The 13186-nt window shown below is 44.1% G+C and overlaps 2 protein-coding genes across 2 annotated transcripts in view; one reads left to right on the top strand and one right to left on the bottom strand.

Moving 5' to 3' along the window:
* Window positions 1-13186, top strand: part of T265_11347 (hypothetical protein) — a gene marked incomplete at both ends in the record, with an annotated part of 34943 nt that overhangs the window by 16005 nt on the left and 5752 nt on the right. The window contains one exon of the mRNA XM_009177979.1: window positions 4706-4805. Coding sequence (XP_009176243.1) covers window positions 4706-4805 — 100 coding nt within the window. The remainder of the gene's footprint in view (window positions 1-4705; window positions 4806-13186) is intronic.
* T265_11348 (hypothetical protein) overlaps window positions 414-13186 on the bottom strand; it is a gene marked incomplete at both ends in the record, with an annotated part of 44258 nt that continues 31485 nt past the window's right edge. The window contains 4 exons of the mRNA XM_009177978.1: window positions 414-629; window positions 2294-2448; window positions 3884-4065; window positions 11613-11779. Coding sequence (XP_009176242.1) covers window positions 414-629; window positions 2294-2448; window positions 3884-4065; window positions 11613-11779 — 720 coding nt within the window. The remainder of the gene's footprint in view (window positions 630-2293; window positions 2449-3883; window positions 4066-11612; window positions 11780-13186) is intronic.

The raw sequence follows: 13186 nt of genomic DNA, 5'->3' as shown, positions 1-13186 counted from the left end.
CGGTTCCATTCTACCATAACAGAAGCTAGAATGTTTGCTTCCATGTGGCTTGCAGGTGAATCAGTTAGAGAGCAAAACGCAACCAAAGTTCACTGAAATCGGCAACTTCTACTCGCAGTAAGAAACACTCAGTAATCACCTGCAGCTCACATTGTACAATGACCCCGAGCAATTCAGTGTTGCTGACTGAGTGATGGCGCGAAGATGGTTCACGTTGTTCATCCCCATGCTTCAAGTTTTTCACAAAATCGACAACTGCGCTCCAAATGCTTGCCATGAGTCCATACCCAGATTGTCGTCCTTACAGGTAACAACCTATGAAGGACGTTGACGGAACTGAATTTCGCAACTTTACAAGTGAGGATCATCCGGTAGCCATCTGATGGCAAAACATACTACAATAGGAATGAAACTTACTCCGACGGACATGGCCGTTCGGAAAACACCCGCAAGATGAACTTCGCCTGCTTGTTTGGTTCAAACGTCGAAGGGACAATCATGTATTCTCCTGGTGGGAGCCTATGACGGTTGGTCACCTCACGGAGGTTGGTAAACGTCTGAGAACTGCCAACGGTGTTATTTGACAAGAAAAAGGCTTTCCCTAGAAGTCCTTCGCGGTGGTCCTTGAGCTTTTGGTGGGGAGAAAATGGTCAACAAAGACGAAGGCATTGGCATGCATTGCGTGCAAAACGGTCATGGTGAAGTGATATCTATGTGTGCAAGTGGGAGGTCTGATGACATTTTGACATTCATTGGTTGCTGATCAAGTGTATGTTTATCTGTTCGCTAAGCTTGTCACTTGACCTGCAACTGAAGGCATTCGGATGACCGCTCCACTCAAAGGAACGTGAACCGCGGCGCCACAAAGCTCACAAACGGACCAATAGCTTCACGAAGACGCTGACTCTCAGTTAGCCAGTCACGTTAGGCGATGACAGATATTCATCACATTTCATATAAATGCGGGAAAACAAAGTGGAACTACCTATCTGAATTGCATTGGTTGCGAAGCGTTTGCAAGTCAATAGCCGAACCCGGTGAACAGATCGACTGCCACCTGTTCAATAACCAATAAACTCATCCGAATTAGCAACATTCGCGACACATTGACAATTTGACATTTATTGATTTTCAACACGTTATCACATGAGACTCATGCCCTAACAAGTTGCTCATCATAAGAGATTCAGGCCTAGTTAATTCGTGCACTGAAGCTACTTGGAGAATCATACTTTGCGCAAACGAGGGAAAAGTTGGCAGCTTGCCAAGCCCGGTGAACAAACCAACAACCGAGCAGCGCACCCGAGCTACCTACATTCCACAACATTCCTAGGAACAAATTATTCCGATACTATGTTTCTGTAGACTCGTAAATAGATGGAAAATCACTTGTTCAATGCAGTACTTGATGGGCAAAAACACACAAAGATAGCGTACTAACGTTCATCACCATTTCGATTTTTTCTGAGAGTTATCGATTTGAGAAATGGCGCAATAAACTGGACGGAAGGCCAGCAAATACCCAAACTCCTTGCTTTCATTCACTCACTTCAGAACTTTTGCCAGGTTAATAAGAACAGAACTTAGAACAAGGTCAGATTTCTTCCGTTAAAGAACCAAATCTCCTTGGAGACAGATTTCTACTCCAGACTTTTGTTAGTAATCAAACGGCACCATTAGAAGCTGACAAATGTCCTTCTCTCTGTGGTGCTGTGTATTATGGAAGATGATGAATTAAGGTAGAAACTTGGTGAATTCGATATAGTCACGTGATCGGACACGTTTGAACCCAGACCGTCAATGTGGTGGGCCGTAATTCATTCCGTTCGAACATATATGGCTCACCACACACACACATACACACACATCCAGCACACAAATTAGCCTAACGTGCAATTTAACCCTTAGGATTGATTAGGAGAACCAGCTCCGAAGGTAACGGGACTATATTACAGCCAATGAAATAACCGTTTTCTTTGAGACAGATTTCATTGGTTATTCTTCACTCGTCCTTGAGAGATGAACTGTACTCTTAGTATCTCTTTTTCGACCGCTTGTACCCGACAGTGATCAATAGAGCAGCTGGCTTGCATGTTCGTTGACATTTCTGGTTGGGCCAAGCGTATCCGGCTATCATTCAGCCATCCAGACCGGGGTTCACAATAATAAGAAGGAATTAATGAGACTGTGGTCCACAACAGGATCCTTCCCAAATGTCCCGATACTTTGTGACGATAAACATACTTAAGTGCACCATCCAATATAGTCGGACAACATAAAACTCAGCACTTACTCGATAGATTGCATAACCAATGGTCTGAAGCTCTGTGTTGGAATCTACGCGACTCTCCTGCATCAGGCCAACGATGATGCTTCCATAATTATCATCATCTGTCTCATCCGGATCGATAACTTGAACTCGAAACTGCGGGTTAATGTGAAATGTGTCTGTGGTCGCATGGAAACAAAAACAGAAACAAGCTAGAAATGAACTGTCAATATTTGCAAGCAAAAGTCTACCACTTCACTTGGGTGCTTGTCTCAAAGCGAACTGTCAAAGATTGATCAGGCCAGATTAAAAGAAGGGAATCTAAACTGCAGATGTTAGATAAGAAAGTGTTATTCGACTGTAACCCGGTTTAATGAACTTTTCTAACATGTTGATTTAAGAACGACTTCTTGAGTGTACGTCAGCCATAACCACCGTAAGTCAAGTAGATCGGAGCATGAATGAACAAACTTAACACTTGTAATGTACTACTCACAAGGTTACTGAAAATTCATCGACAGTGCACGACCAGTTTCGTCTTTCATAGGGCTCATCGGGTAGGCCCAGCCCCCGAGTTTCCGTCAACCTTATGTTCTACTTGAAGCCAAATTGCACGAAATTAGTACACTCATCTGCAACCAATTTTGGTTTAGCAAGAGACTCACCTGAAACCCAGCTGAATCTCACGGTTTTGATGTGCTGCACCGGGCCACCTCATGTTTCAGTCGCTATGGTGTTCGAGATATTGCGATACATATGTATATTTTGCACTACTCATAAGGCTGTCAAGGAGTTTTCAGCAACCTTATGAGTAGTGCATTAAAAATATACAGCGTATACAATACTCTCTAATAAAAACTGAAATGATGTCCTTATTATTATGGTCGTGGATACAATTGCTTTGATAGGAGCCTTTGTCAAACTTGACGCAGGGAAAAACGTCACCGCACTCAGAAAAATGCTTGAAAGCATTGGAATCAAGCGGCTTTTTTCCGTCATATTTGAAAATACTGTCCTTCTAACCGGGGAGATAAGGTCTATCGTCTGACCGAAGTTAACATTCGTTGCTTTAGACAAGAAGTGGGACGGTACTATCTGGTCCCGACTCCGATAAAGCATCCATCCAAATCGATCCTTCAATCTTTTGTTTGTTTATGGACCGGTGGACTGAGCAATCATCAGGTCACAGATGAAAATAGCATGTGCCTGATTTGTTGTCAGCTTGACTGTTAGTTTCGTCAATCGAAGCGATCTAGTTCGCATGTTTAGTGAGCATCGCGCTCACCCAACACTGTTGTGCCCTTGAAGCTATTCAAATCCTTTATCGATCGCCAAAATGTGAGTAGCTGCGGACCGTTCGCTGCTATCATACCCACTAAACACCCTCGTATGTCTTCCTTCAGGCAACTGTTTGTCCAAAAAGCCTGACGGCTTGCGTATACCTGAACCGAAATGACGGGTCCAACAATATTTCACGGTTGCCTAGATGGAAAATATAAAAATAAACTTCGACAACAAAAACCATTGGAAACCAGAGAGAATTGTGTGCTTCAAGAAAGAATCAAAAATTGCCCAAAAGAATGAATAAATCTGATCGCTGTAATCCAGACATACCCCGATAGTTTCTGCATCCACCTGCAGTGGCGTACTTGACCCATTCGCCCTCCTCTTGTGTCATTTCCCAGCGGCGTTTCCGCTTCTCCAGTATTGTTTGACTTCCGAAGCTACCAGATGCCGGACCCAAGTGGCAAAATTCCGCTTTTGTGAAGTACCGTGTGAAGTCCTTGAAGGACATCCTGAAGAAAAAACAGTCGTCTTGGGCATAAAGGAATCCTCTGAGACGACGAAAGTAAGCGCTCAGTTTGACCGATAAATCGTGAACTTGTGCACAGTGCACTGTCCGACCTCCAATACGTGTTACGCGATGGGAAAAAAATGGTACAGTGACCTTGGAGCCGCTTTGGAAACTGACCTCTTCACTCCAATCCATACTTTTTCGGTTATCCTTAGTCAAAGTAGCTGTCCTTTGTGCTCAGCTGGTACTTGGTGGACGCAGTCACTAGCAATTAAGCTAACAGAGCTGAAGCACGTTTGTGGCTGTACGATCCGTATCAGCTCTCAGAGGGTATTTCAATGACCTATACGTTCGTCCTCTAAATCTCGGATGCAAAACCAAGTTTTGAGACTAACAGTGTAAAAGTTTGATCTTGTTTCAATGAGGTGCTTGTGGGCAAACCGTTTCGCCCGGGTAACAAGGCCTCTGTTAGTATATTCACATGCCCCACGTCGAGTTTCCCCGATTCTTTGCCCATCTGTCCTAAAACCAACCAAATTCGTTCCTGACTACACTGGAGATCGGGCGTTGTACTGTCACGTCAATCGTATCCTGATTTCGGTTTTACACATCTAATGCTTCGGTTGTCTCCCCTTATTCAGAGTCAGTGGCTATTGCGGAATGTAAAATGGGATCTATGTGAGGTTGCTGAAGATCCGCCAACAACCCACGGCCGTTTTCGCCCTTCTTGGGGCTCATCAGGTAGGCGCAGTCCCCGGGTTTCCATCAAACTTATGTTTTACTCGAAACCAAATTGCACGAAATTAGCGAATATACACTCATTCACAAACTAATTTGGTTTTTCGTGAGGCTCACCTGGAACCCAGCTGAATCTCTCGTTTGTGATGTTCCCAGGCAACTAAATGTGCTGCACCAGGCCGCCTCATGTAAAATGGGATCCCTTATGTTCCCAGGAACTAAATGTGCTGCACCAGGCCGCCTCATGTAAAATGGGATCCCTTAGGTAAGATAAACTGTCCGATTTGTTCGTATGACTGTGCTGACTTAAAAACGTAGCTCCTGAATATCAGTCCTATTTCCTTGTAAGCAGAACCTTTCATTTTACACCTAGTGTGTAAATTTTAGTGTGCACGAGAAGTCAAATTTGTACATGCCCACAACCGTATGTCCACAACTGAGAGAGAGCCAAAGACGTTTCTCATCGCCGATACTGCCTTCAAAATACATCGACACCACAAACCGATGAATCGATGAATGATGAACCGAACAAGGTTTGCGCACCCATGGAGTAGAAACTGGTTGACCGAAGTTGATAATTCCCGCTAGGCACAGTCTCCCAAACAGAATGGATACAACGACCAAAAATGTCGATAAAAACACAGTAAGTTTCTCCCTTCAGGGAGTCCTAGGATAGAGTTCATAGAAGCCCAAAAAATGGAGAACTGCGTAGGCTGTAGATAATCTTTGATGATCTCTTGACTACCTAGTAACTCAAGAATACTTCATGCGCCATTCATCATTGCACGTCAAACTACCTGTCCTGGAAAAGATGCTGTACTGCCAATTTTGGAGTAAAAATGTTCAACGATGAATGACGATGAAGAAGAATCCCCTCTAGCCCTATAAACCTCAAGCGCTACTTTGAAATGATAGGTCTCAGAAGTAAACAAAAGTGAAACCAAATATGTACCATGCTGAAATCCATAAAACCGCCGATTATGGACTAGCGTATAATGGCTCTTGTTCGTTCATCAGAGCCCTCGTTAGAGCTATCCGCAAACCGGATAAACGTCCAAAGAAAAAAAGTGGTTTGGTGATTTACCGCCCCTGTGAACATTGCAAAAAACAGAATTGTGAAATTGTACGTCACCAGAGAAAATCAAATATTCCGCATGGCTTAAATGATGAATTAGTTTCCAACGAAAATTCTGAATGGGTGAGTGATGTGCATCGGTTGAATCCGCGAACTAGAGGGTTCTCCAGGAAATATCAGTTTACGGGAACAGAATAGTCCAGGTGTTCCAATCACAGAAGAAAACTGAATCAAATCAGAGGCCAAATCTAGCCCTGTTATTGATTTGTCCGATTAATCTTTCTGTGAAAGTGACAACCCACCCCTTTTGGAGTTTGTGTTACTTGCAGAACTCCTTTGGGATGAATTTGTCTAGTGATCAACTCCCACAGATTTGATATTTCCAAGTATGGCTACTACTGCCAACTTTGGAGTAAAAATGTTCAACGATGAATGACGATGAAGATGAATCCCCTCTAGCCCTATAAACCTCAAGCGCTACTTTGAAATGATAGGTCTCAGAAGTAAACAAAAGTGAAACCAAATATGTACCATGCTGAAATCCATAAAACCGCCGATTATGGACTAGCGTATAATGGCTCTTGTTCGTTCATCAGAGCCCTCGTTAGAGCTATCCGCAAACCGGATAAACGTCCAAAGAAAAAAAGTGGTTTGGTGATTTACCGCCCCTGTGAACATTGCAAAAAACAGAATTGTGAAATTGTACGTCACCAGAGAAAATCAAATATTCCGCATGGCTTAAATGATGAATTAGTTTCCAACGAAAATTCTGAATGGGTGAGTGATGTGCATCGGTTGAATCCGCGAACTAGAGGGTTCTCCAGGAAATATCAGTTTACGGGAACAGAATAGTCCAGGTGTTCCAATCACAGAAGAAAACTGAATCAAATCAGAGGCCAAATCTAGCCCTGTTATTGATTTGTCCGATTAATCTTTCTGTGAAAGTGACAACCCACCCCTTTTGGAGTTTGTGTTACTTGCAGAACTCCTTTGGGATGAATTTGTCTAGTGATCAACTCCCACAGATTTGATATTTCCAAGTATGGCTACTGTCATTCTCGTTGGCTCTAACGGGACCAGGATCACGTGATAAAAAAAACGAGCGAAGCCTGATGAATTGTCACTTTTCAGCGTCAGACTTGAAGGTCAATCTCCGGACCCGTTTCGTTGTACTCACTTCTGCCACACTAGCCGCATAAATTGAGTGACTGACACAAATGGATAAACAGCCGAGACAAGTCGAAAATGTGACGTGTGCGCAATCTAACGATGCCGGCTTCGGGAAATATCCTACATCTCGTGGTACGTGTTTACGTTTTATTCCCAAACAATTTGTCTCAGAAAATATCAACAGTAAAGAAGAGGTTGATCATTCTGAGGAGAAATTCCTGCGACAAACGTTTGTCTGCACATCTGGTTGGATTTTTTGTACTGTTTGTGTGAACAGTGATCGTCAGGCTCAGAAGTGATTAAGTGTTGAAGCGATCAATCCTCAAAATTGGTTCTGTGTTTTTGGACTCATCCATCGATATGAGAAGCGAAGTTGAGCCTCGCCGAAGTTGTTGGAATGCGGTATAATCAGATCACTGCGAATGGAAGATGTTGCGGTAATCTGAGTGGACCCAATACTGATCGTAACGGATCAGGATTATGGCCCTTCGAGTAAGCTGAATGGTCCAAGAAATCAGGGCACAGCTGATTGGCATCCAAGTTTGTGCTCACAAAGGTCCGGTGATTTCCACGTGTCACAACCTCCATGAAGCGCATATCAACTTCATGAATCTTATTGTTTTCCTGTGTGTGTGTGCGAAGGTTGGGAATCATGTTCGGGGGAGCAGTAACGGTCACCAAGGCCTCTCTCACGTGTCAGAATCACATTCCCGGCTTGCGATCAATCAGTCACAGACCATGAGTTCATCAAGTGAGAGGGAGAATGAGGACTCAAAAAAGCAGATGCGAAATGTTCCGGAAATAGAGTATTAATGCCAGCGTGGTCAGTAGGAGAGAGGTCAAGAGAATCCATACAAAAAAATAAAGACAAACATCCGTGATTCATCCATTAATTGGCCGAAATCAGTAACAGTATTTTTTGCTTGCATTATGTGGATATTTTAAACAATTTCTAAAGAACACCAAAACCAGGTTTTCGCTCTTTGATGCCTGTGCTCGTGGATCATTTTTCAAACCGCGAAAGGATAAATTCTAAGGTCTGACGGTTGGAAACTTTTGCTTATACACCCAAATCTGTTCACTTGTGGTGCAGATCGAACATTCAAGTGCGGTGCACGTGGACTGCTCGAAAGTATGAACAAAAAATGTGCAGCTCTGCCAATTCTATTTTGAGGACGCGGTCTCATGATTTTGATAACAGACCTTCGAATGACTCCGTTTGCTTAACCGCTCGCCACTCGCTTGATCATGAAAACCGACAGCGACAACTATACCATCCACATTCCGAGTGAGCAGTGTTCATCAAAGGGGAAGCTTTTAAAGAAAAGTCCTCGACCTTTTCGTGATATCTCATGCAACACCCATTTCCGTTTTCATAATTTTATCGAAAAAAGTGGCTGGTTTTGTAATGAACTGTGATGGGGATAGCATGCCAACTCAACTCTCTAATTTTGTGTGGTGTTTTCTAACTTTTAACATATTTCTTCGATGCAGAATGTTATCGACGTGAATGTCGGCCAAATCAAACCCTGGAGTATTCCTTTAGCTGTATTCCAGTTGAAAAATAGTATAAAACAGAGGTCGGATTTAATTTCACGTCACTTCAGTCCTGGTATGTCGCATGGTATTTAAATCTACAGAATAGCTGAGAAAGACTCGGTTGTCGATCAGCTACTGGTGACTTTTTTACAACCTTGTAGTCACTAAACGACTTCATCCTTGGGAAGCGTTGCCATCGCGTTCCCCGAAAATTCCGGGAAGTCATCATGGTTGAACGAGGGCTGGGATACTGCCAGGGCGCCCACAATTAGACAGGAGGACGATTAGGGTCCTCAACCAAAGCCTAACTGTAAGGTAACGGTGTTTGGCGGGAAATGCAAATGCATTACCATTTCTACGGAACAAGTCGCTAAATGTTCCAACCCCCAACCTGGAGGGCCAGGAGAGTGTGTTTGTCAGACCTCTAGCCATTGACCAACCTGGTATGAGAGAATCTGTGAGTGTCACGGAGACACTCCCAAGTATAGCTCAACTGATCGCTGAGGTGCGCGAACCGTCGCACCATCACAATAAGCTTAACTCCAAATGTGCGAGACTGCAGGCCAGTAACGGGAAAACTTCTAGCAGTTTGCGGCAGTTTAGCACTTGCTGTCTTCCCGTGTTTACTTCTTGTATTTTTCGGATTCGGAAGTGACCAGGCTATTTTTGTTTCTTGAGATAATGCTAACGCCAAACCAATTTTTATTCTCACAAATAATTCTTCTAGCATGAGTAGGACGTGAGTTTTACCTTTTCGTTGACTTTCCGTATTTGGAAACAAGGTCTTGTGACATAGGACACTAAAGTCGACCCGAAACTTTACAAATTCTCAAAAAGTTTCGACGAGTCAGCTAGGAACTGTGGGTGTGCATCAGACCAAAGTGTTCTGACAACGACATTTGCAACAACTTTACAGAGCCAGAGTACACAAGGCTGTTCTTGATGCGTTAGGCTTCTGTCCAACCATATCACTTGGTATCGGGTGTGGTGCGAGGACTGAACGACGCTGCTGTTCATTGTGGCTTGCCTAAGTTTGCAAGAAGACATCCGTCATCAACCGCTGTATACTTGGATTTCCGACTGGTGGAATCACCTGGACTAATACACTTTTGTCGCACGTGATCCGGACCTAACCAGACTTCACTGTGATTTACCTTCACATGGGCTAATGAAGTCTTCGGCGCTAATTACTTGCTGCAGGTGTGGCCTCAAGGAGACCCACTAGGTAGCAACTTACCTCGGTTATCCACTGATGGAATTTTTAGCTCAGTGGGCGGACTGTCGACTTCGGTGAATTCAGAATACGGTAGCTAACCTCAAAAAGATTGGATGTTTCTGTACAGGGGCCAGCCGTCCCTAATAACTGAGCATCACATCATTTGGACGGATGTGTCACGTGCAGGACACGGATCAAACGAAGGTGTGCTCTATTGGTTGTTGATCAGGTGGCTGTTGATCTGTTCGCCGAGCTTGCTGTCCTCTGACTGGTCAGAATGTCAACCAATCCGGATCGAACATCTGTGACTCGACGCTTCTCGCGCCCTCACGGTGATGCTAGCATGACCTTGTGGAACACTCTGTGATTACCCTATAAATACAGTTGTAATAATTTTCCTTTGTCTCCACAAAGGGCTGTGTAGAGCTACCGTGCCTTTTGATATACCACAGTGGGAGGAGCAGGAAGCCAAGAGACCGACACAGAGTTGCACTACCGTTTAGCAAGTCACAATGAATTCATGAGCTCATCGATGCATGCAGTAAAACCTGTTTACACTAGTCGCACGTTCATGTACCCGTGAACGCCATTCAAGACTCTCACAGGTATGCGGGACACCCGGTTTGAGGATGCTCGCATCAGTCATGTAATGTCAAATGGTAGTTACGTCCCACTCAGATAATACTGCCGACTGGCTACTTAGGTCGTTTAACTTCGTCACCGGACACGCACGTTTTCCACAGTGTAGGTAGCATGATCTCGCTTGTGTTTCGCATCATCATCATCATCGACAGCATGACATCAGTGTTCAACACCGATGCTTCACTGCCGTACAGCCATGACTTATTTGAAAGCCTTATTGTAAAGAAAAGAATAAAGGTGGATGGGGGAGGGACTTAGTGCTAGCTTAACACAATCATTCCGAGGTGCCTACACCTCCAGACATTCACTCAGGCAATCTGGATAGAAACTGACAACAAGAACGCCACTGACATCGGTTGGCAGCCATATCTTGTAGTGTCTCCAACCAGGCACAGTGAGGATCACGCGGTCCCCATCCTGGAAGGCGAGTAGCACCGACAACACCCAAGTGTTTCATGATCTCCTTCATAGTTCTCTGCCAGGTCAAGTGTCGGGCACCTCTCTTTTTACGCCATTCTGAATTGTGTTTCACGCTGGGGTTCGATGAGGTTCGACGGAAAATTAGCAAGTGTAGCAAAGGAACGCCATGTTTTCTGTATCCTCAAAACTGTGAAGTCCTCAAATCTGATGGAAGTGGACGTCAGAAGTACAAACCGCATGCGTCAACGGAATTCCACGTCCAAGAGACGGATAATTCGTCTTTACTAGGAGCAACATTCCGCACCCAGACTGGATGTATAGAGTCAATGAACGTTTTTTTACCTCTACAGCACCATTTTCTCTTTTTAGCGGCATAAAAATCCCCGGAGCAAACTGAGCACGACTGATTCCTAGAACCCAGGAAGAGAAAACTCAACCAAACTCAACACAAAATAGGATGAACGGGCACCGGTAAAAGTTAGCGTTTCTGCTACACCGCGTCCAAATTCTACCAAATTTTCATCAACCTAAACAACACATCAATCAGGGGGGTTGACTTTGTACTGCTATTTTCTTTATTCTACCGCCTGTTAATCGGCCGTCACGTGATCAACCGCGAATAGATGCATTCGAGTTACCGATCAATTGACACATCACCAACCACTCACTGTCAGGCTAAGCCAAATGCCACAGGAGAAGGTTCAGTACTTGATGAAAAAGATCGTACGAATTCTAGAAATTTCCTCACCAAAATTCTCCATCATTTTCAAATGTGAGACCCATTCTTTTTCGCTCGTCTGGGGGAATGTTTCTCCATTCGCTTGATTTATCACCCCATGGTCCATTCCATTCGTGTTCCGAACCCCAAGGGTTACGCAACCGTACAAGCTCGACCTGTCCGTAGTGGGTTTGTACCTGAAATAATGGCATATTGGAAAATAATATCCAAGCCACCAACGTGATGGTAAAAAGGAGTTCCTTGTTGCATTGTGGGTTGATAGGTTTCAGTGAAGGATAGACTGACTAGCCCTTTGAAAAGCTTGTTCTGATGCTCTTAAAAATGAAAAACAACTCCTCTGCAGATGGGACTGTCTCAGTCGGAAACATCTTGGCCGAAAATGTAAGTCCGACATTCTTTCCTAACGATCGATCTAGGTAACAAACAACAGAGCATCTTTCCCACAAAACGGCAAAAGATATTGAACGCCGACGGCTTATTTTCGTTTATTCTCGGGCCAACAAAGAGGTGGATGACGTAAACTTTAGCAATCAGCCATTCTGCCAAAGGTGGTGGCTCATTTTGGTGAAGTTGATGTACCTTGGCAGGTAAATCAGCTCACGTTAAACGCATAGTGCAGTTTGACTGTAAACCGAAAGCAATAAGGCCGGACCAGTGAAGTGTGTACCCCTCGCGGGTCGATAACAGACACTTGCTCGAAAGTCACCATGGCTGGCACAATGATGTCATCTTCATGGTGAATGACTAAGCCACAAGTTTTCTTTCTTTCATTCAAACGGGTAACACGTTATTCCACCTAATCGGATCAGCTAGGTGACACGTGCCACTGATATGACCACCCGATTCGCAACAACCTAATCAGGTAAAATATTTCCGGACTATACCGACATGACACACTACTCCTAGGGTCCCTGAAAACCCTTCAGTCGCTTTCTACCGATGTCGCCATTTTAGGCTCATCGGAAAGTCGTATTTACCAAGGTTCCATCAACCGTATGTGCTAGTTGAAAGCTATGCTGTACGCAAGCGGCACTCATACGCAAACGATTTTGGTGTTAACAACAGACCTATCCGAATCGCTCATTTAAGATATTCATGAGTTTGACGGAAACTCAGGAACTTTCCCTTAGTGATGGACCTCAATAATGGCAAACCGGTAATGGACAGTCGAAAGGTCAGTCAAAAGTGCTTCGACATTTAGCATATCATGCCAACTAGAACGTGATGAACTCTTTGTATAGCACATTCAGTGGAAGAATATCTCGAAAGAGAAATCCTGTTAGCGAAAGTGGGGTTCTTCAGACTGCTTCGTGTTCACTGGTGTAACGGTTGACGTCAATCGACACTCTGCTAGAAAATCCGGTCAAAAAGGTTTCTTGTTGTGATTATGGATGACGTTTTACCCCGGTTTACCGGTTCAGTCTACTTGGGTTGAAATGCACCCTAAACGACGCGATGAATGGGGCGTAAAATACGCCCCGATAAGAAACGCTCTGTTGATTTTTTACTAGCCTGGGGGTGATATATCAAAAATAAGAGGCCTAACATCTCTACCCTTCTGGCTAGCAGTGTAAAGGTGGATA

The sequence above is a fragment of the Opisthorchis viverrini genome (assembly GCF_000715545.1).
Source record: "Opisthorchis viverrini unplaced genomic scaffold opera_v5_483, whole genome shotgun sequence".
Classification (NCBI taxonomy): domain Eukaryota; kingdom Metazoa; phylum Platyhelminthes; class Trematoda; order Opisthorchiida; family Opisthorchiidae; genus Opisthorchis; species Opisthorchis viverrini.
The sequence above is the reverse complement of the archived record's forward strand: the minus strand, read 5'-3'. Positions and strand labels throughout refer to the sequence as shown.